The sequence below is a fragment of the Mandrillus leucophaeus genome, unplaced genomic scaffold, assembly GCF_000951045.1.
Source record: "Mandrillus leucophaeus isolate KB7577 unplaced genomic scaffold, Mleu.le_1.0 Scaffold523, whole genome shotgun sequence".
Taxonomy (NCBI): Eukaryota; Metazoa; Chordata; class Mammalia; order Primates; family Cercopithecidae; genus Mandrillus; species Mandrillus leucophaeus.
In genome coordinates, this window is record NW_012105620.1 from 695,313 (window position 1) to 719,701 (window position 24,389).

Genomic DNA, 24,389 nt, shown 5'->3' on the forward strand with positions numbered 1-24,389 from the left:
ACCTTTTAAAGTTATTGAAGGATTAGAAAGCTGTAACACGTAGCATGCTGTCATGGCATAAGATGGGGGTTAAGTAAAAAGTAGCTACTATTAACATTTTTGAAAAGTGCTCCTTCATTTTCCCTGCTCCCTTTCATACTCTTCATCCTACTTTCCTGGTAGTTCATTTCTTCTTAGTTGGCTGTTGACTTTCTATTTTCTTTCCAAGATTATGGATCATGCCACTTTTTCCAAGTAATCTTAAAGTCTCATGGCTTCAGCTATTTCCTTTATAACTGATAATTCCAGATATTCATCTTCAGTCTGTATTCTTTTCTGAGTGCCAGATATGAATGTCTAGGTGTGTGCTAGACATGAAACATGTGCCAAACGATCAGGAATGATAATCAGTGTGGAGTCTGTGTACTTGACCTACAGAGGAAACAAACTGTCTTATCTGGCAAACTTTTTAGTTTTGCTTATTGGTAAAATTTTGAATGACTTTCTTTACTCTTGGACATCTAATGATCTTTTGTAAAGAAGGGGAAGAGAACCCTTTCTGTTCAGAAATAACACACAACTTGATTAGTAGGAGAATTTTTCATGTGATTCTGGAAAGAATTTGCAACACCTGTTTCCAAAGAAAGCAAGAAATATATTGCATATTTTTCTTCCCAAAATGTATTTTGTCCAAACTGAATTGGACACAAAGAACATTCCTTAAATTTGGAATAAATAAACTTTCTGAAAACTGCTCAGGTAACAAAGTAGTAAAGAGTCAAAAAATTTTTTATTTACTTCTAACCTTTGACTACTAAAAGGAGAAAATGAAAGGGTTCATGGAAGCAAAATTCACAAAAGTAACTGTAGACTTTCTTGTCAGATCCAAATATACATGTAGAAAAATGTACAAACGTGGTTAAATTTACATATGCCGGAATTTTGGGGGGAATGGAATGTGTTTCTTACATATTAGTTTTATTTATTACCTTTTTGGTAAAAAATCAGCTCCTAGAAGCAACTCCCTCATTGTTTATTTTTCTTATAAATTTTGCTAAGGTTTCAACATTTCTCTTCCCTAGTTTGAAGCAGGATGGCTACTTAACCAAATTCTAGTAGGGTAAGATTTATTGTGTGTATCACATAGAGCCTGGAAGTTAGATTCCTTTCCTAAGAGAGAGGCTGTATAATGTGGTGAAAAGAACAGAAACTTTTTGTTAAAGTTTTGGTTTCCCTGCTTACCAACTGTGTAATACTGATTATCTGCCTTAGTAGTGCTGTGCACTTGAGTGAGTTACTTAGTGTCTCTGAGTTTGATGAAATTTAGCCCAGAGATACAATTAGTGCCTTATTTTTTATTTTTATTTTTTTAGTAATTTGCTGTATTTGTGTCTTCTTTTATATTCTTAAGCTAAAGTAGGACTGACCATTTCATCAGCCTGTTTAAAAAAAGGCATTTGGTTTTGTTGATAGTCTTTTCCTTTATTTTTCATTTCTTTAATTTCTGTTCTATATTGCCCTTAGTTTCTTGAACCTTTAAAAATAAGATTTTTGTTTTGTTTTGTTTTCCTTTTTTTTTTTTTTGAGACAGTCTTGCTCTGTTGCCTATACTGGAGTGCAGTGGCATGATCTCAGTTCACTGCAAGCTCTGCCTCCCGAGTTCAAGCGATTCTCCTGCGTCAGTCTCCCAAGTAGCTGTGGTTACAGGCGTGTACCACCACGCCTGGCTAATTTAAGTAGAGGTGGGGTTTCGCCATGTTGACCAGGCTGGTCTCAAACTCCTGACCTCAAGTGATCTGTCCCCGGCAGTCTTCCAAAGTGCTGGGATTACAGGTGTGAGCCTCTGTGCCTGACTGCGCCTCCTGGGTTCAAGTGATTCTCCTGCCTCAGCTTCCAGAGTAGCTGGGAGTACAGGCACACGCCATCATGCCTGGCTAATTTTTGTAATTTTAGTAGAGATGGTGCTGTGTTGGCCAGGCTGGTCTTGAACTCCTAACCTCAAGTGATCCGGCCACCTCAGCCTCCCAAAGTGCTGGGATTACAGGCATGAGCCACTGCACCCAGCCAGTTTTATTAATTTCTAATGTAGGAATTTAAGGGTTTACAATTTTCATGTGTGGTATTTTAGCTGCCTCCTTTAAGTTTTGACTTGTAGTATTTTCCTTGTTCACTTTTAACTATTTTGTTATTTACCTTTTAACTTTTCTTGACCTGTGACTCATTGGCTTTTAAGTTTTCAAACATAGATATTTTGGGGAGACCTTCCGTTACAGAATTGTTAAGATTAGAGATAATATATTTGCAAATATCAGGCAAATAATAGATACTCAATAAATGTTTTCTTTTTTCCTTAAAGAAATAAACTTCTGGGCCGGGCGCGGTGGCTCAAGCCTGTAATCCCAGCACTTTGGGAGGCCGAGACGGGCGGATCACGAGGTCAGGAGATCGAGACCGTCCTGGCTAACACGGTGAAACCCCGTCTCTACTAAAAATACAAGAAAATTAGCCAGGCGTGGTGGCAGGCATCTGTAGTCCCAGCTACTCGGGAAGCTGAGGCAGGAGAATGGCGTGAACCCAGGGGGCGGAGCTTGTAGTGAGCCGAGATCGCGCCAGTGCACTCCAGCCTGGGGCACAGAGCAAGACTCCGTCTCAAAAAAAAAAAAAAAGAAATAAACTTCTGCTATTTGTTTGTTTTTTTTTTGTGTGTGTAGTGTAGAGATGGGAGTCTCCCTATGTTGTTCAGGCTGGTCTCGAACTCCTGGCCTCAAGTGATCCTCCTGCCTTGACCTTCCAAAGTGTTGGGATTACAGGGCTTGAGCCACTGCTACTGGCCTAACGTCTGCTTTTGAAATGAGAATGGGAAATATACAATTGCCAGTAAGTGTAAATAATACTAAAAATGACTTTAGTTCTGCATTATAGCCAATTGAGTAGATGAAGTATAGAGAATATAGGGGGATGATATGAAGAGGGTGAAATTGGGAGGAGGGAAGGGAGAGAAGGAAATTTAGCCCTCTAAATTCTTTCTCTAGAATTTAGAGAGGATGGCTCATGCCTGTAATTCTAGCGCTTTGGGAGGCTAAGATGGATGCATCACTTGAGACCAGGAGTTTGAGACCAGCCTGGGCAACATGGCAAAATCCTGTCTCTACATAAAGTACAAAAATTAGCCGGCCATGGTGATGTGCACCTATAGTTCAAGCTATTCAGAAGGCTGTGGTGGGAGGACTGGATTACCTGAGCTTCAGCGGTTGAGGCTGTGGTGAGCTGTGTTGGTATCACTGCACTTAAGCCTGGGTGACAGAGTGAGACACTCTCAAAAAAAAAAAAAAAAAAAAGAAGGGGGAAAATTTGGAAATATCAAGTTAATTCTAGTCTTCTTTGAAGTCATATTCTGCTGAACAGTTTAGTCTGTGGCCTTCAACATACTAGTTATTTTAAATTATATTTCTTACACTTTAGTAAAAGAAATGTGCTTAGGTGACCTTTAGGGGGTGTGTGTGTGTGTTTGTGTGTATGTGTATGCAGGTGCATGTTGCCCTGCATGGCAAAAAAAATTTTGTTTTTGGGGAAAGGGTCCATAGTTTCATTAAAATCTTTCTTTTTTTTTCTTTTTGAGACAGAGTCTTGCTATGTCTCCCAGGCTGGAGTGGAGTGGCAGTCTTGGCTCACTGCAGCCTCCATCTCCTGTGTTCAAGCGATTCTCCTCCTGCCTCAGCATCCTGAGTAGCTGGGACAACAGGCGTGCACCACTATGCCCGGCTAATTTTTTTTTTTTTTTTTTTTTGATACACAGTCACTCTGTCACCCAGGCTGGAGTGCAGCAGGGCAATGTTGGCTCACTGCAACCTCTGCCTCCTGGGTTCAAACAATTCTCTGCCTCAGCCTACCGAGTCGCTGAGATTACAGGCATCCGCCACCAGCTCGGCTAATTCTCATATTTTTAGTAGAGATGGGGTTTCATCATCTTGGCCAGGCTGGTCTTAAACCCCTGACCTTGTGATCTACCCACCTTGGCCTCCCAAAGTGCTGGGATTATAGGTGTGAACCACCATGCCTGGCCTAATTTTTGTATTTTTAATACAAAATTGCCTGACCTCAGGCAATCCGCCCGCCTCTCAAAGTGCTGAGATTACAGGTGTGAAACACCGCACCCGTTCCACTCTGCCTCGTGGGTTCAAGCGATTCTCTTGCCTCAGCCTCCTGAGTAGCTGGGACTACAGGTGCGCGCCACCATGCCTGGCTAAGTTTTGTGTTTTTAGTAGAGACGGAGTTTCACCATGTTGGCCAGGATAATCTCAATCTCTTGACCTCGTGATCTGCCCATCTCGGCCTCCCTAAGTGCTGGGATTACAGGTGTGAACCACTACACCCAGCCTGGACATTTTTTTTATCACAGAAAATTTTATTGGCTAGCACTGCCCTAAATAAAATTATATATTTTCTTTCCTTTTTCTCCCATCAGACTAAAGCTACTTTATATTAATATGTAATTAACTTTAGTATTTCAAAGTAAAAAACTTGAAAGGCTTACTAGAGTAATATTCTTTTGTTTTTTACATAATTAAAAAGACATTGTCACTCTTTTATAATGATCTGCCTGAGTGCCGTTATTTTATAAGATTTTTCAAGATTTGGTGACTAAATCAAAGCACTGTTATGGCTTGTATTCTACTGAACTCTCGAGTCTCAAGGTTATTTCTCCTCTCTCTGTAAGCATGTCTGGAAGGGCCCAAAATGTTACAATAAAATTTCCAATTTAAAAAGGTAGCAATGGGGCACGGTGGCTCACGCCTGTAATCCCAGCACTTTGGGAGGCTGAGGTGGGTGGACCACCTGAGGTCAGGAGTTCCAGACCAGCCTGGCCAATATGGAGAAACTCTGTCTCTACTAAAAATACAAAATTAGCCAGGTGTGGTATAGTGCATGCTTGTAATCCCAGCTCCTCAGGAGGCTGAGGCAGGAGAATTGGTTGAACTCAGGAGGTGGAGGTTGCAGTGGGCCAAGATCATGCCATTGCACTCCAGCCTAAGCAACAAAAGCAAAACTCTGTCCCCCGCTGCCCCCCAAAAAAGAAAAAGTTATCTTTGTTTCATACATTTTTAAGGACATCGTCATAGATCTCTAAAGTTGCAAGAGATGGAAAATCCCCAAAAGTAATTATTTTGCTGTAGGGCTGCTTCTTTGAGAACCTATCAATTAGGCATAAAGGCTAAAGGTTAGTTTTTATTGCTTTGTGTTTTTTCGTTCGTTTGTTTGGTTTTTTTGAGATGAAGTCTTGCTCTTGTTGTCCAGGCTGGAGTGCAGTGGCGTGATCTCAGCTCACTGCAACCTCCGCCTCCTGGGTTCAAGCGATGCTCCTGTCTCAGCCTCCTGAGTAGCTGGGATTATAGGCGCCTGCCTCTGTGCCCAGCTAATTTTTGTATTTTTAGTAGAGATGGGGTTTTGCCATGTTGGCCAGGCTGGTCTCAAACTCCTGACCTTGTGATCCGCCCGTCTTGGCCTCCCAACGTGCTGGGATTACAGGGGTAAGCCACCATGCCCGGCTGTCTTGCTTTGTGTTTTAACAGAGTAAGAAAGTAGACTTTTCCTTTGCTCTGGTTTCAATCTTACTATAGGTAGGACTTTTTCAGATAAATTGTGTGATTAATTTCAGGAAAAGGATAGTATGGATGATTTCACGTAAGTTATAGGCATAATTTCAGGAAACAAAAAATGTTTTTATTGTGATAAACATCCCAAACACTTCCTAAACATCTTTAGAATCTACCTCTTTTTCCTGTTCACCTTGTTATTTCTTTGTTTCAGGCCCTTAACATCTCTCATATACACTAGTATTTCTTGCCTCTGACCTTGCCCTCTCTTCTGTCTTCACTTTTTTTTTCTTTACACAGCTCTTTTCACAGCCCCCTCAATTAGAATACAGATTGGATTGTGTGTCTCCCTGTTACCCGTAGAATAAAAATTCAAATGTAATGATTTTGGCCTTTTGTTTTATTATAAAGTATTCAAACATGGAAGTATATACAGTAGAAAATATGTTTTCTGCCTGATTTGATTTGTATTAGTACCATCTCTGGTATGTAACCCCCCTGTTAAATTTGACTGACTTAAAAAAAATACCATCTCTGAAGGTAACTACTTATAAGTTAGTTATATGTTTTTCCAGACTTCCCAATGTTTATATATAAACATAAATAATTTTAGGCTGGGGGTGGTGGCTCACGCCTGTAATCCCAGCACTTTGGGAGGCCGACGTGGGTGGATCACGAGGTCAGGAGATCAAGGCCATCCTGGCTAACACAGTGAAACCCTGTCTGTACTAAAAATACAAAGAATTAGCTGGGCTTAGTGGCGGGCACCTGTAGTCCCAGCTACTCGGGAGGCTGAGGCAGGAGAAAGGCATGAACCTGGGCGGTGGAGCTTGCAGTGAGCCGAGATTGCACCACTGCACTCCAGCCTGGGTGACAGAGTGAGACTCCATCTCAAAAAAAAAAAAGAAAAAATAAAAAAATAATTTTAGAGAAATCAAATTATACCATATATAATGTTTTTACTTATTTTGCCTGGTTTTATGATCTATACTCATTGATTTTTTTTTGTTTTTAATTTTTTAATTTTTCCGTATTTTATGGTAGGATATCTGAAATATAAATATATTCTTACATCTCTTATATCTGAGATATAAATATATATGTGATATATAAATATATTCTACCAGATTTTATGGTAGGATATCTGAAATATAAATACTCTTACGATAAGATATCTGATATATAAATATATTCCCAGATTTTATGTTAGGATATCTGAAATATAAATATAAATATATTCCTATAAGAATATATTTGTATTTCAGGTATATATGCAAGTACCTTAGCATGGTGGTGACTTATAATAGGTGCTCAGTCAATGTTTGTTTCCATTCTTCTTGGACATATATGAGAAAGGCCATGTAAGATTATTAACTTATTTATTATTTATTTATTTATTTATTTATTTATTTATTTATTTATTTTGAGTAGTGAAACTCTACTCATAGTCTGAGGACTCATGGAGTTGTTCACATCCATGAACAACCATGTTATGAATCTTTTAGTTATAAAGCAAACCTTTCTCTTGAGCATGTTTGTGTTTTCTCATTTAGGTTTATAAATTGCTGTGAGACTAGCAGGATTACTGTTTAAGTAAGAGTCTTGTGAGGTAGGCTGCCCGATTATTTTAGGTGCTTCCAGTAAGAGCAAATATTTTTTACTGGTGAATAAGAGACCACATTATAATTTGTCTTTTTTACTGAGGGTGCATACTATATTGTATACTGTAAACTTGTATAGTATGTGAAAACTTTTTAAATAGGAATCTTCGAACAAAGTCACAGATGTCTAACTCGTTTACTAACTCTGAGGATGCGGAGGATGGTTATGGACATAGGAAGTTCGACATGTGTATCATGGAGTGGGATATGTAGGTATGTAATCTGTGATACAATTTCAGATCTGAGAGTTTCTAGTGGTTCTAGAGAAGAGAATAGGATGGATCTGGAGCTGTTGTTAATTATTTGTAAAGTCCTACGTTGAAGTCTGATTGCTTTTTACTCTTCAGCATCTCCTTTGGAAATCTTATTCTTCTACTTTCCTGCAGGGAATTTGTGGACCCCTGTTTTGGGTGGATCAGTAAAGAGGATGCCACTGGGGCCTCAACTTCTTTTCTCTTTGAGGAAAGAGTGAGGGGTGCTGCTGAGAGAAGTGCTTCTACAGTAGCCATATTTGAAGCTTTGCTTGGAGGTAGTGCTGGAGTGTACACAAATTGCCTTCAAGATTCCAGTAGTTTGTGATTTACAGATTTGTTTGAGCAGTTAACATGGGTATATTCAGTTTGTTTATCTTTGTTAGCAGTTTGTGTTCCCAATGGAAAACAGCTTAAGAAAGAGTTGCTAGAGTATAGAATTGTAAGTGCTTCCCTAGCGTGTTCTTGGACTTCAGATTGTCTCTTCTTGGTTTGTTTGAATTTGAGCCCTTCGGTGTGACAAATCACATACAGCTTTTCAGGATCTGACTTTATGGTTACATAAGATTATTGTTTATATGTTTCAGAAGCTTTACTCACTTCTTCATTCATTCCATAAATATTCCTTGAAATGCTTACTCTAAGCAAGATTATGCAGGGCATGTTATTGGGTGGTAATTAGGGAAAGGGAAAAATGGAAATTATATTTTGCAGATACAACAAAGGCTGAAGAGGTGTGTGTGTGTGTGTGTGTGTTTTAGATACACACACATCAATATGCACACAGAGACACGATCCACAATTCTGTAGGAATAACTTCCTAAACATCTTTAGAATCTACCTCTTTTTCCTGTTCCCCTTGTTATTTCTTTGTGTCAGGCCCTTAACATCTCTCATATACACTAGTATTTCTTGCCTCTGGCCTTGCCCTCTCTTCTGTCTTCACACTGTTTTTTTCCTTTGTACAACTCTTTTCACAGCCCCTCTATTAGGGCACATATTGGAATTGTGTCTCCTTGTTACCCACAGAATAAAACCCAATATTCTTAATATGTAGTCTTAATATAGACTTTGTAAATAACCGCTTTATTAATCTCTCTTGAGTTACTCACTTTTAGGTTTCAGCTCCCTACTGAGGCCCCAACTGGTTTTACCTTCTCTTCCCTCCTGGTTCTGCTTATCTTCCATTGCCCCTGTGGACCTGCTTTCTGTCATCACCTTCCCTGCCCTCAGTCTCAAGAGCCTGAGACTGGCTTCTAGATGGGTTTGGACAATGGATAGCACTGGCAGGAGGAGAGTAGAGTTGCTGTGTTTATTCGCCTGGCTTCCTCCTACAAGATCGTGTCATGTTGGCTCTCCCAGAGGCCATGGCTCATATCATAGGGCCCTCTTTGTCCTTTCAAGTCTGTAGATGATAGCAGCTTCAGGAGACTGCACTGTCTTTTGACTGTGCCCACATTTTTCACACCTTGTACATAGTCCCTTTCTTAAACTCTCCTTAAATTACCCAGTTTGAGGGTGCTATCTGTTTCCTGCTGGGATCCTGATGGCTGTGTTGCCCAAACCTAAATGTCAGTCATGCTTGCAGTTACAGCTATGCTATTTTCCGGTAGTACTGATTTCCCTCTTTCATTAAAAGTTCTGTGGTGGGTGGGTATGCTGGTTCATATGTGTAATCCCAGCACTTTGGGAGGCCGAGGCAGGAGGATTGCTTGAGTCCAGGAGTTTGAGACCAGCCTGGGAAACATAGTGAGACTCTGTCCCTACCAAAAAAAAAAAAAAAAAATTAGCCGGGAATGGTGGCACATGACTGTAGTCACAGCTGCTTGGGAGGCTGAGGTGAGAGGATTGCTTGAGCCCAAGAGTTCAAGGTTACAATGAACTATGATCATGCCAGTGGACCCCACCCTAGGTGACAGAGTAAGACCCAGTCTCTTAAAAAAAAAATTATTTGAGGTCTTTTTCATTTTTCCCCTCTTTTAGTCTTTTTTCCTTTCTTCTTTCCTGGCATTGCAGCTGCCGTATTATGGCAATGGAAATGTTCGAATGAACAACTAGGGGATGGACATCTGAGTTTCCCTGTTGTGTAGCATAATATTCATTTAAATGTCTGAAATGAGATCTTTAGAGAAACTTGGGGAAGGGAGTGGGTACAGGAGTCAGTATAGTCACTTTAATAACTTGATTTTTATTTCATTCTTTTCAAAATAAATTTAGTACTTCTTTACCTTCTATATATTAGGGATTGACATTGATGTACTTTAGTCTTTCTCTTTGTAAAATACATTTTAGATTTATTCCATTGGAATGTTTTGTAACAGCACATATTTGAGGAAGTATATATGATATATATTTAATAAAATGGAAGAGATTTCAACTATCACTGAACTAAGGAGAATATGGGAACATCTGTTTGCATCTATCCAGGTATTCATGTGTCTGTTTTCCTTGACATATCATAGAAATAGTGTACTAAGAGCAGACATACATGCCTAACAGTTGTGTTTAGCAAGATCAAAATATGTATGTGGTACTGTCACCCATGGTCCTGATAAGAAACAGATGGCATACTCAAGCTGGACAATTTGAAGAGGATTAAATGAAGCAAGTATTCACAAATAGGTGGGCAGAGTTTAGAAAATCAACAAGAGATATTGTAGTATCCTGGGCTAGCAACAGAGAGGATGGGAATATTGCCCCTTAGATCTGAAGCACAAAGAAAAGGAGTGCTACCCCAAAAAGAGAGCTGTGTGGAGAAGGCTGCCTGATAGCAGCTGTAGTCCCAGGTAGAGGATGAGCCACCATGCCCGGCGGTTATTATAGAATTTAAAAGTGACTCCTCTTAAGGAAATTTTAATTAAGAGAAAAATATCCTAGAACTATGATTAGGGTCAAAACAGTATCTATGTTCTTTAGATATTAAGGAGAAAGTGTATCTGTCCTAAAAAAGTGTTTATAAGGAGAAGAATCTTCCTAGAACACTAACTTTAACACAGAACTCTCAGCACTACTCTAAAAAGTTAACATTAAAAATAATCTCGGTCGGGTATGGTGGCTCATGTCTGTAATCCCAGCAGTTTGGGAGGCCGAGACAGGTAGATCACTTGAGGGCAGGAGTTCAAGATGAGCCTGGTCAACATGGTGAAAACCCATCTTTACTGAAACTACAAAAATTAGCCGGGCTTGGTTGCATGTGCCTGTGGTCCCAGCTAATCAGGAGGCTGAAGTTGGAGAATCAGTTGAAACTGGGAGGCGGAGGTTGCAGTGAGCCAAGGTCGCACCTCTGCACTATCCAGCCTGGGCCACAGAGCAAGACTCTGTCTCAAAACAAAAACAAAAACAAAACAAAACAAAACAAAAAAACCATCTCAGTAGCAGATAAAGACTATTCCATTGTTTTTTGGAATAGAGGTATCTGTTCCAAAAAACTAGCTTCCCCTGGCAACTTCTCATTTCTATCAATGGAAGTTTCATTTTTCATATGTCCAAACCGTGAAGTGCCATCTCCAGGTCTGTCTCAGCATTTGTGATCAGTCCACAAGTTTTGTATCATTTCTGTATTCAAAACATTCTTCTGTGCATCCTATTCTGTTTCCACTATCTACTCACTACTTATCACCTAATTAGTAGATTATTTCAAAACTGTAAATACTTGTGTTTCTTCTTGCTCTCTCTCTCTCTCTTTTTTTTTCCTGGAAGTTAATTTCTAAACTTCCTCATTTTACCATGTTGCTGACCCTGAGCAAAAGAGGACAGTGATATTTTATTTCCTACAAACTTTTGTCATTTCAAGTGTTTTAAACCCATAATCCTTTTTCTTTCTTTGGAGTTGGGAGTCTTGCTCTGTCACCCATGTTGGAATACAGTGGCATAATCATGGCTCAACGTAGCCTCAAATTGTTGGGCCCAAGTGATTCTTCCTCCTCAGCTTCCCAAATATCTGGGACTATTGGTGTGTACCACTATGCTCAGCTAGTGTTTTTTTTTTTTTGAGATGGAGTCTCACTCTGTCGCCCAGGCTGGAGTACAGTGGCGCGATCTCAGCTCACTGCAACCTCCGCCTCTCAGGTTCAAGTGATTCTCCTGCCTCAGCCTTCCAAGTAACTGGGACTACAGGTGCATTCTACCACGCCCAGCTAAGTTTTTGTATTTTTAGTATAGACAGGGTTTCATCGTATTAGCCAAGATGGTCTTGATCGCCTGACCTTGTGATCCACCTGCCTCGGCTTCCCAAAGTGCTGGGATTACAAGCATGAGCCACCTCACCTGGCCTCCCAGCTAATTTTTAAAAATACTTTTTAGAGACAAAGTCTTGCTATGTTGCCCAGAATGATCTTGAACTTCTGGCCTCAAGTGATCCTCTCGCCTCAGCCTCCTGAATCACTGGGATTACAGGTGTTAGTCACCGTGCCTGACTACTATAATCTTTTAATAAACACAGAAATCTCAAGCACTGTTATTCCCATGAAAAACCATAGAATTGCAGAATTCAGAGATAATCTGTAGCAAATAATACATTGTTCCATTAACTTTCAGTTTTTTTTTCCTCCTCCTCCTTTTTTTTTTTTGAGACAGGGTGTTGTCCTGTTACCCAGGCTGGGGTGCAGTAGTGTGAACATGGCTTACTGAAGCCTTTACCTCTCGGGCTCAAGGTATCCTCCTCCCTCACCCTCCTGTGTAACTGGGACTACAGGCACATGCCACCATGCCCAACCAATTAAAAAATTTCTTTTTTAGAGATGAGGTCTCAATATGTTGCCCAGACTAGTCTTGATCTCCTGAACTCAAGGGGTCCTTCTGCCTCAACCTTTCAACATGTTGGGTTTATAGGTGTGATCCACTCACTGTACTCAGCCTGCTTTGAGTTCTTATCATGAACATGGCATGTATTATACTAAGTGAGGTTTTTAAAGGACAGGTTCTCCTTCTCCCAATCATATCTTCCTTGCTGCAATTCTAACCTGTTAACCTAGCCAGATCACTTGTCTCCATGGGAGGCCATATATTCCCTAACTCTAGAAAGAGATAGCTTGTGTTGGAACCTTGGTTCCACCACTTTCTAGTTTCAGCAATGTTCCTCATTTCTCTAAGCTTCAACAACGTTATATGAAAAAAGCAAGTAGTGATAATACCTACTTCACAGAGGTGAGGTAAGGATTGAGTTAATCTATGTGGCCTAATTCCCAGCATGTGCAAGCGTGCAATACATGTTGGCTACAAAATGTATGTACCTTGAAAACTCCCTGCTCATTCCCTTTGTGCTCTTGTTGCAATTTTCATGCTTCCCTGCCTTCCTCTACCACTAAATGGTCTCCCCGTGCTCCTCCCTATTGCCTGTGTTTTACCTGTCATTTCAAGTTCAACTCAGTTGCCTCTTCTTTAATAGTCTTTTCTAACTCCTCCAGTTTATGTTGAGCTCTAAATTCCTATAGGTCCTTCTATGCCATTTTAGTAATTATATTCGTATTTTTATGGCATATTTCTGCCTTTTATCGTATTTCTTCTTAACTTTACATGTAATAAAAGAGTTGTGGAATTACTATCTCAATCAAGATACAGAACAGTTTCATCATTTTCCCCAAAAAATCTGCCTTGGGATTTCTTTTTAAACAATTTACTGGGTATACATTCTTTTTCTGCATATACAATTTAGGTTCTTGAATTTAGTATTTGTTTTATACAAATTTGTCTTCCCTAAGTATGGCTTAGTATTGCACATACAGTGAGTGAGTAGATGCTTGAATGTTTGAATTGTATAAAACAAAGCCTAAAAGCATGGTAAATTTGAACATCTTTTTTTTTTTGTTTTTTTGAGACAGAGTCTAGCTCTGTCGCCCAGGCTGGAGTACAGTGGCTGGATCTCGGCTCACTGCAAACTCCGCCTCCCGGATTTACGCCATTCTTCTGCCTCAGCCTCCCGAGTAGCTGGGACTACAGGCGCCTGCCACCTCGCCCGGCTAGTTTTTTGTATTTTTTAGTAGAGACGGGGTTTCACTGTGTTAGCCAGGATGGTCTCCGATCTCCTGACCTCGTGATCCGCCCATCTCGGCCTCCCAAAGTGCTGGGATTACAGGCTTGAGCCACCACGCACGGCCTTGAACATCTTAAGAAGCCACTAATTTAAATTATTTAACTTTGATCTTTCAGGGTCATTTTATTTAGGTGCAAAATTTCAACTGAAAATTATTTCGGTATAACTTGTTAAAAGTGGTTTTGGAGCCTTGCCAGGGCTAATAAAACCAGGTGTTTGTTTGTCTTTGGAAAACAAAAGGCTTTTTCTTTCTATTTTATTACTGAATATATACTTATGGTTCCTATCATTTTCTTTCTCTCTCTCTCTTTTTTTTTTTTTTTTTCCTGAGATGGAGTCTTGCTCTGTCGACCAGGCTGGAGTGCAGTGGTGCAATCTCGACTCACTGCGACCTCTGCCCCCTGGGTTCAAGTGATTCTCCTGCTTCAGTCTGCCCAGTAGCTGGGACTACAGGCGTGCACTACCACGCCTGGCTAATTTTTGTGTTTTTAGTAGAAACGGGGCTTCACCATATTGGCCAGGCTCCTCTTGAACTCTTCATGTCAAGTGATCTGCCCGCCTTGGCCTCCCAAAGTGCTGGGATTACAGGCATGAGCCACCATACTTGGCTTGGTTTCTATTGTTTTCTAACCCTATTAGTTTAAATTCTAATGTAGAAAAAAATTTAAAAATTCTAATGTGAAGCAAAGTTCTACATGTTTCTTCTCCTGGATGATATTTGGCTGTTATGATATTAATTACTGAATTTATTTATGGAATTTTGCCTTTTTTCTTAAACACAGTTCAATATAAAGCAATTCAATTAAAAACGAATTAACTACAGAATGCAAAATGGAAAACCTTCCTGTTTTCTCAGCTTTATTTTTCCATGGGCCAATTTTGCTCTCCTTGTAGAAGTCTCTTTTATTGGTTATTTCTAAAATCGGAGGTCAATGCAAGTAATAGTATTTATACTTGGAAAAAGGTGGGGCTGATATGGACAAGCAAATGATGCTGCATGATTTTCTTAATCTTTGCCCTTGGGTATAATGGAGATCCATCTCCAGAGAGGGTAAAATATGGCTAGAATTTGCATCCCATTCAGTAGACTTTACTTCCTAATGAAGTGAATTGAATTTAATCATGTGTGTCTTTTTTTCCCTTCCCCAACAGCTTCCATGCCTATGGCTGTTCTAAAATTGGGCCAAATATATCCATTTCAGAGAGGCTTTTTCTGTAAAGACAACAGCATCAACTATCCGTACCATGACAGTACCGTCACATCCACTGTCCTCATCCTAGTAGGGGTTGGCTTGCCCATTTCCTCTGTAAGTAAATTAATAAGTAGGTAGTGATGGGTTTGTTGTGCTGGAGGTTGGATGAAGTATGGAGTTGGGGCGGGGGTAAATCCACAGTACTGTCTTCACCAGTGTTAATATGGTGAATGATTGCTTGAGGGATATACCCACTGTTTTAGTCCAGAGGCAGTGTTTCTCCAGTTAAAAGTGGATGTTACCCAGAACAACTTGATGTCATTCTGTAAGAATGATACAGTGATTATTTTTGAATAGGAGAGTCTTTTTGAGTCATTTGGACCAACTCCTCTCAGTAAACAAATGAAGAAACTTAGGTTCAGACACTTGTTAAAGCCCAGTAAGCTATTGTATGGCAGAGCTGAAACTAAGATTATGCTTGCTTTATCATACTGTTAAGTGGAAATTGAGGCCATGAAAAATGAAAATGTTTGCATATTAAATTTGAGAAAACAAACTCAGCAGAAAGATCACAAATCTATATGCAGAATAAAATTATTAGAATACATTAAGATATGTCACTACTGGCTGGGTGTGGTGGCTCACGCCTGTAATCCCAGCACTTTGGGAGGCCGAGGTGGACGGATCACCTGAGGTCAGCAGTTCAAGACCAGCCTGACCAACATGGAGAAACCCCTTCTCTACTAAAAATACAGAATTAGCTGGGCGTGGTGGCGCATGCCTGTAACCCTAGCTACTCAGGAGGCTGAGGCAGGAGAATTGCTTGAACCCGGGAGGTGGAAATTGCTGTGAGCAGAGATCACGCCATTGAACTCCAGCCTGGGCAATAAGAGCGAAACTCTGTCTCAAAAAAAAAAAAAAAAGAAGTCACCATTTCTTACTTTGTACTGTCCTTCAGATAGTTCATCAGTTTGTAGGATAATACTGGGTTTCACTATTTTAAGTAATTAAAAACTGTCATTCTAAGTTAAGATTCACAAACTAGGTTAAGATTGCCACTTGGGATATTATGCCTACTTTCTTTACCCTTGGCTCTCATTCCGAAGTCTTGCCATTGTGATTTTATGTGACTTGGAAATAGAAGGGAAGGAGCAAGGTGAAGATTTACCTCCTTGAGTATCTTGGCAGTGAAGCATATCACATCATATTTCTCCTCTGGCCACCTGTCTTGTTACTTGGCTGTCCTCGACTTACAAAAATTTAGTGTCTCAGTAAACTCAGCAACCTTGTTCTGCTGTAGGACTGGCTGGCTTTTCTCTCTCTATTTTGCTCCCAAATTGGGTAAGAATAATAACCTAGTTGTTTGTTTTTCCAGTTTATGTATCTGAGTTCATTTTGTCTTTTTGTCTAGTAGATTTTTTTCTAATGGCCATTAGCTCAGTATTTTGAAGGTGAAGGGGTCCAGTATTTTATTACGTTCTAAGAGATACAAGTATTAATATATTCTTATAATTCTAATTTGATTATAGCTACTTTTATGGGAGTAAAATGATAGAAAAATCTAGCATAAAATCTAGGATTTAGTTTAAGGAGATACTTCTTTTTCTAAAAAATAAATCCCACCATAACTGGTTACTTAAATTTTAGCCATTCAGCTTAGGAGAAACTGTGTGCAGGGAAATACTGCCACTTGGATGACAATAGACGGTGTTACTGTACTATATGAAGTACTAAGTAGTTGTGGTAGCCATGATTTTGAGCAACTATTGCCAGATAAAGTTTCTTTTTTTAAAAAAAAACTTACCCCTGTATTTGAGGAGATAATTGCTTGAGAGTGAATAAATAAATTGTAATAATAATATATGTATTTTTTTGAGATGGAGTTTTGCTCTTGTCGCCCAGGCTGGAGTGCAGTGGTGTAATATTGGCTCACTGCAATCTCTGCCTCCCAGGTTCAGGTGATTCTCCTGTCTAACTCTCCTGAGAAGCTGGGACTATAGGCGTGTGCCGCCATGCCTAGCTAATTTTTGTATTTTTTAGTAGAGATGGGGTTTCACCATATTGGCCAGGCTGGTCTTGAACTCCTGACCTCAAGCAATCTACCCTGCTTCAGCTCGGGTTCAAGCGATTCTCCTGCCTCAGCCTCTCAAGTAGCTGGAATTACAGGTGCTTGTCACCACGCCCAGCTAATTTTTGTATTTTTAGTAGAGATGGGGTTTCACTGTGTTGGCCACCTGGCAACATGCACCTGGCCCATAATCTTTTATTAATGAAAAAAAAAATGATTATAAAGTAGAAAGAGAAAATAAATAGCCCTTAGTTCTACTACCTGAAGACAACTACTGGTGGCATTTTGATGTTTCCTTTAGTTTGACAGTTTTTTTTTGTTGTTGTTGCTGCTGCTGTTTGTTTTTTATTTTTATTTTTTTTGAGATGGAGTCTTGCTCTGTTGTCCGGGCTGGAGTGCAGTGGCACAATCTCGACTCAGTGCAACCTCCGCCTCCCAGGTTCAAGCAATTCTCCTACCTCGACCTCCCAAGTAGCTGGGACTACAGGCATGCACCACCACACCTGGCTAATTTTTGTAGTTTTAGTAGAGACGGTGTTTTACCATGTTGGCCAGGCTGGTCTCAAACTCCTGACCTCAGGTGATCCACCTGCTTTGTAATCCCAAAGTGCTGGGATTACAGGCGTGAGCCACCACACCCAACCTAGTTTGACAGTTTTTATGTCATTGTGAGCACACCACAGATTTAGTTTTGTGCTTTGTTTTTTTACTTATCTTTATAACAATTTTTTTTTTTTTTAGTTATAGTATTATAATATCAAACAGCTTAAATAGCAATAAGGCTAAATTTTTTTATTTAAGGAGTGGAAAAAGAGTATCAATCTTTGAGTTCTTGGGTATTAATTCCTGTGAGTCTGCTGTTAGAATTGACCTGGAAAAATCTTTTAATGCCAATGATTTATTTATTTGTTTGTTTTGAGATGGAGTCTTGTCCTGTTGCCCAGGCTGGAGTGCAGTGGCATGATCTTGGCTTACTGCAACTGCAACCTTCCCCTGAGAATTGGTTCAAGCAATTCTCCTGCCTCAGGTTCCTGAGTAGCTGGAACTACAGGCATGTACCACCATGCTCAGATAATTTTTTGTATTTTTTTTTTGAGACGGAGTCTCGCTCAGTTGCCCAGGCTGGAGTGCAGTGGCACGATCTTGGTTCACTGCAAGCTCCCCCTCCCGGGTTCACACCATTCTCCTGCCTCAGCCTCCCAAGTAGCTGGGACTACAGGCGCCCACCGCCACTCCCGGCTAATTTTTTGCATTTTTAGTAGAGACGGGGTTTCACCGTGTTAGCCAGGATGGTCTCGATCTCCTGACCTCGTGATCTGCCCGCCTTGGCCTCCCAAAGTGCTGGAATTACAGGTGTGAGCCAGCGCACCCGGCCAATGTTTTGTATTTTTAATAGAGGCAGGGTTTCACCATATTGGTCAGGCTGGTCTTGAACTTCTGACCTCAGGTGATCCGCCAGCCTTGACCTCCCAAAGTACTGGGATTACGGGCATGAGCCACCACTCCTGGCCTAATGCCAATTTATTTTTAATTAAAGAAGTAGTATTTGGCCAGTTTCTGGGCCTTAAATGTGCTTGAATGTGCAGGAAAGGATTCTTGCAAATTCTTGGGGTAGATTTGTTTGTTTTAATAGTTTGTGTATAACATCTGTTGTTATATATAGAAAATAACTTATTTTCTATAAAATGAATTATTTATGCTTAATGTAACTTTAATATAATATGCCTTATAATTTGATCAGAAATAAGATTTTGGGTGATAGAAAATCTGTATTTTAAAGCAGTGATTTATTTTTACAATGCGGGGTTCATAATCTTTTTAAAAAATATATTCTCTACTGTTTCTTCTTTAGCTATCCAAAAAGGTGCCACATTCAGAAAACTATAGATTTCTGCATTATTTGGCTTTTACATTTTTTTTTGTTGTTGTTTTTGGATTTTAATAATCCATATTAGATTTGACACCAGACTTTTTTTTTCCCATCATTTTTGGCTTTGTGTAGTTCTACCTTCTCCCTTGGTAATTTGTTATATATTTTTATAAATTCTTATGTTTCTAGAAAAAGGTAAGACTTTTTGTTTGCAAACTTTCAGAGTAATGTTAGTAACAATAAAGTTAGTATTAAATCCATATGTTGCAATGAATAATATAGTTTGTCTAAATTTAAAAATTTATAGTTTCAGGATACAAAACTTGCCTATGTTTAATAGGCTATTTTAAATTGACTTGAGTACCGACTGTAAGTAGTTGCTTTTCTTAAGTCATGATTACTGTATGACATAACCTTTTAGCAAAAATATTTAGCCTAAAATAACAGTATAGCCAATGCTTGTGACCAACTTATAAAACTCTTTCTAAAGAGTGATTGTATTATTCATGGTGACCTAAAACTGGAAATGTACATGGATGTTTGTGAAAAGGGCTTAATCACTTTTTTTTTCAGGCGGAGTCTCGCTCTGTTGCCCAAGCTGGAGTGCAGTGGTGCGATTTCGGCACGCTGCAACCTCCACCTCCCGAGTTCAAGCGATTCTCCTGCCTCAGCCTCCTGAGTAGCTGGGATTACAGGCGCATGCCACCAACGCCCGGCTAATATTTGTATTTTTAATAGAGATGGGGTTTCACCATGTTAGTCAGGCTGGTCTCGAACTCCTGACCTCATGATCTGCCCACCTCGGCCTCCCAAAGTGTTGGGATTACAGGTGTGAGCCACCGCACCCGACCAAGGCTTAATCACTTTATATATTTTATTTTATTGTATTATATTTTTTTAGATGGAGTCTCACTCTTGCCCAGACTGGAGTGTAGTGGTGTGATCTCAGCTCACTGCAACCTCCGCCTCCCGGGTTCAAGTGCTTCTCCTACCTCAGCCTTCCGAGTAGCTGGGACTACAGGCCCATGCCACTATAACTGGCTGATTTTTTGTATTTTTAGTAGAGATAGGATTTCACCATGTTGGCCAGGCTGGTCTTGAACTCCTGACCTCAAGCAATCCACCCACCTCGGCCTCCCAAAGTGCTGAGGTTATAGGTGTGAGCCACCGCATCCAGCCACTTTATATATTTTATAACTTAGTGAAAAACACATGACTACCTCAAAGAAAAATGGGGAAAGGGCATGACTAGAAAGCTGTCAGTAGAAGAAAATTGTCAAGAAATAGAAATAAATGCTTTAACATTTAACTTTTCTTAAGACTTAGTCTTAAGTTCATATTAAAGCAGCACTGAGAACACAGTTTGGCCTGTCACAGTAGCAAAGGTAAGAACTTTCCCAGCTTATCAAGCATAGAAAACAGGTGTTCTCATACACAAATCTGGCAGGGGTATAAATTGGCATTAAAAAGAGTGTATTGTTGGACCTATAAATTATACCGGAAGGAAGTTATCCTGGAAGTAAGTTTCATGTAGAGAATGAGTTACAAGACAGTTGATTACAGTACTTTTTATAGAAGAAAATTGGAAATAAATAATTTAGCTATAGGGGACTATTTTATGATTTATTCTAGTGATGAAATATTATATTCATTTCATAATTTTTGATAATATTGACATGGAAAGATTTTTGTAATAATTGAGAGTAAAGGGAGAAGAATAGTAATGGTTCCCTCTGAATAGTGGGATTATTAGTATATGATATATTTTCTTTTTTTTCATGTCATAAGTTTATTGACAAACATATGTAGTATGCCATGAGTTAGAGTTTGATCCATTTCCAGAGGCTGTATCTCTTAAAATGCTCTTCATATCTGTTAAATGGATGAACTGAAACATCCTTATGATTTAAGCAGTTGGTGTCTTACTATAAGAAAGGGTGCAGCAAACGCAGATCCAAAGTACAAACACATCTTAACTAGTAACGCCCACTTGTTTTCCACTGAAAATGGCAAATTCTTCCCAGGGCCCTCCTCCTAGTGGCTCCTACGGACCACAGAGGTTGTGAACCTCCGGATGCTGTGGCCCAACATAGCGCTGCTGGAAGCTCCGCGAAAGGCACAGAGACTGAGGACAGATGAAATGGTGGCACCTCACCAAGACTGAGATATTTTCATTTTATCTCTTATATTTTCTGTTTTTTCCCCTCCCTTGAACATTGTTTTTTCAAATAAGGAAGCCTTTTTTTATTTTTTAAAAAACCATTAGAAATTTTTCTGTTTTCATTTTCATATACCTGCAGTTTAAATGCCTTAACTATATACCCATTTTTACATAGTATTGTGGAAGCTTATCTGTTATGTGTGTGGATTTTGTCTGTTTCTAAGAAAGTGCCAAAAGAAAAAAAAAAAAAAGATAAAAATAACTGTATTTTGAGAATTCGCAGTAAATCAAACTTCACTCCTTGTCCTGTGGCTCAGCAGCTTATGTAGCTGACTAGTCTTTTTGGAAGTGATTGGTTGTCTATGAACCTGAGTGTACCTACACAAACAAATGTAACTCCTTGAATGTGGAAAGTTTGTCTTACGTGTTGCAGCATGCTATAATTCAATTCTGACATTAACTGCCTGGAGTTAACATGAGACTCCACGGATTTAAGGTCATTGTCCCCAGTAAGACTGCTCTCACTGTAGTTTTCAGGTGCAAATTTGAAGTTCCCCAGGTTGTAGCTCTGGGGGTTCCTGTGACCCTGTCAGGTTTGGTAATTGGCTAAAACAACTCATAGAACTCAGGAAATCATTTTACTTATGATTATAGTTTTATTATAAGGAATCAGAGTGAGCCAAATTAAGATACACAGTCAAGGTCTCAGGGTGGGGGACAGCCTGAATGTAGAGCTTTTCTGTCCTCTCCCAGTGGCATCAAGATGTGTCACTTTCCTGGCACATTGATGTGTTCACCAACCAGGCAGCTCCTGCAACCTTCAGTGTCCATTGTTTTTATTAGAGTTTTATTATGTAGTCATGATTGATTGAATCATTGGCCAACCAGTTGAACTTGATCTCTAGTTCCCCTCACCTCCTTGGAGGTTGAGTTGGTTTAAAGCCCTGTCCCTCTAATCACATGGTTAGTGTGACCAGCTCCCATCCTGAGTCATTCATTAGCCTAAACCCAAGTGTGAACCAAGGGGCTTAAGAGTAACAAAGACACCCCTATTACTCAGGAAATTCTAAGGTTTTAGAGTCTCTCTCCCAGGGACAAAGGCCAGATTCTTTGTTATAGACTCCAGTCTCTGTACTTTTTACTCTGTAGCCTTGGTACCTTGAAAGTGTTTAAAGCACTCAGGTGTTGGTTTGATACAATTTAAGATTTTTTAAAAAGTTTTCATTTTTTCCTTTCAATCTGCCAACCCAAGTTTACTTAGGAGTTGGAGACTTTCCGTCTAATATGGGTTTCTATTATTGAATAAATTTATTCTGATACTTGTTAAAATGGTTAAGGAAAACTTTACTCAAGACTATTGCACCTGGGGTGGAGAACTCAACTCTGACTACAACAAGGAGAAGGGGGGATTTATGGGTGAGGGGAATCAGTGGATGGAAAATCATGAAGAGGAGACATCAAGGGTAGGCGATTCTTGTTAAGGCAGGCCAAAGATTTATATATCAAAGGTGGGGGATGAGGAATTTAATAATGTATCAAGGGTGTTCAGATATCAAGGATAAGGGGCTTCTTGCTAAGCTGACTTAGCAGGACTTTTGCTAAGACTGGGCCTGTCCTGTCCTTGCACATCACACAAGGACAGGCTGACATGAAAGGCCAAGGTTGAGGCCTAGTTGAGAAGAGGGTTCACAGCTGGTTAACTAATGTTTGGTCAACTGAAGAGCCTTTGTCACTATTAAAGATGAACTTTATCTTAAGTGTGCATTGCATAGTGAGTTAGTAGCTCATGGTAGAAAGACATCTATGTAAACGTATCAATATGCAAAAATCCTTTGTCCTAGGTTAATTCAGAAATATGCATTATTGAAATCCCATTATGTCTCCATTTAATAGACCTCTCCATTTAATAGACCAAGTATTGGTCTATTAAAATTCCTTTAGGATGTGGATTGTTACAGTTTTTGGTTTGGGATTTTTGCAAAGTCATTCTAAGTGTTAAAAGTACAGAAACGGAAATAGTCTGTCAACCCAAAATTTCTAATAATTTTTTTTTTTTTTTTCAGAGTCTCCCTTTGTCACCCAGGCTGGAGTGCAGTGGTACATTCTTGGCTCACTGCAACCTCTGCCTCCTGGGTTTAAGCAATTCTTGTGCCTTAGCTGGGATTACAGGCACGTGCCACCATGCCTGGCTAATTTTTGTATTTTTGGTAGAGATGGGGTTTCACTGTGTTGGCCAGGCTGGTCTTGATCTCCTGGCCTCATGTGATCCGCCCACTTTGGCCTCCCCAAAGTGCTGGGAATACAGGCATGAACCGCTGCACCTAGCCTCTAATAATGTACTTTGAATTATCCTTTTCAACTGATGTTGTTTGTGTGTTAGCATAACAAAAAATGTCTAGCTTTTGTATACCATTAAGCAAGTGTATTTTTCTGGCGTTGATTACTCAGATTTCTACTATAAATATTGCTAGTGTAATAATATATGGACAATATCCACAATTTTAAAGGATAAAATATGACTTTTTAAGAAATATTAAGAAATATTTTTTATTATTTTTGGTAGTCTAATTGCTCCTAAGTTAATTTTAAAAAATCACTTTTACTCCCTTTATTAACACCTGAGGGGAAATAACACAGGATATATTTTTTGGGTTGAATTGTTGTGGAATACCACATTTGTAAAGTTTGGAATTTGATAATGTTTTGGAAGATGAGGGAGATTATTTACTATAGATATGTGGATTTTCTGAAGTTCTTTGTTTTTGGTACATTATTTGAAAAAATAATGTTTTTTTAGAGAGCCTGCCCACAAAGCAGGTAATCGAGGTATAATTTTTATTGTTTTGAATAGCTTACCTAAATGGTAATAAGAAATTGATAGTCTTGAGGAAGAAAGAATGAATGGGTTAATATGTTTATTTTTATAAAGTGTAAAGTAATATATAAGTAAAGTGTTCTTATGGCAAAGTGGCTTTAGAATTTTACCCTGCATGGCAGAGGAGATTGGAGTTGGTTAGGTTTTATGGCATGGCACATCTTTCTTGCTGTCCTTTTCCTGTACTGGTGCAGGAAGCTGGTATCCAAACAGTCTGTTGCTCACATTTGTTTGTCATTTCTCCCTTGTTTTCATGGAAACATAGGTGCTGTGCTGCCATTTCTTATTTTCACCTCTATAGGCAGTAAGACAATAATCTTCACTAGAGTAGGGATGGTCTGTATTGCTCATGATTGTAACCTTAGTGGCACATAATAGGTGTTTAATAAATTGAGGTAGAAAATTTTATGAAAAACTGCAAAATGTGAAATAGAATAAGATTGTTGTTTATGTTTGATAATGACTACTACCATGAAAATTCAGCTTAACTCTGTGGAAACTGACCATATTTCCAAGTCATCTCTTACCTCATTAAAACAGTTTTTTGGGGAGTGAGGGGGGAAGGAGACTTATATTGAATGCGTATCCCGACTGGAGATATGTGTGTATGTATGTGCGTATACTATGCATATATATATGATATATATAAGATAGCACCCAAGGGGAAAATATAAATATATTTTTATAACATATATTTATATAAATA

General features: G+C 39.3%; 1 protein-coding gene across 1 annotated transcript in view; it reads left to right on the plus strand.

Annotated features, from left to right (window-relative positions):
• The window catches only part of PPAP2A (phosphatidic acid phosphatase type 2A), a 109,732-nt gene that overhangs the window by 32,277 nt on the left and 53,066 nt on the right, over positions 1 to 24,389 (plus strand). Inside the window, exon 2 of the mRNA XM_011996756.1 lies at positions 14,669 to 14,823. Within this exon, the coding sequence (XP_011852146.1) occupies positions 14,669 to 14,823 (155 nt within the window). The remainder of the gene's footprint in view (positions 1 to 14,668; positions 14,824 to 24,389) is intronic.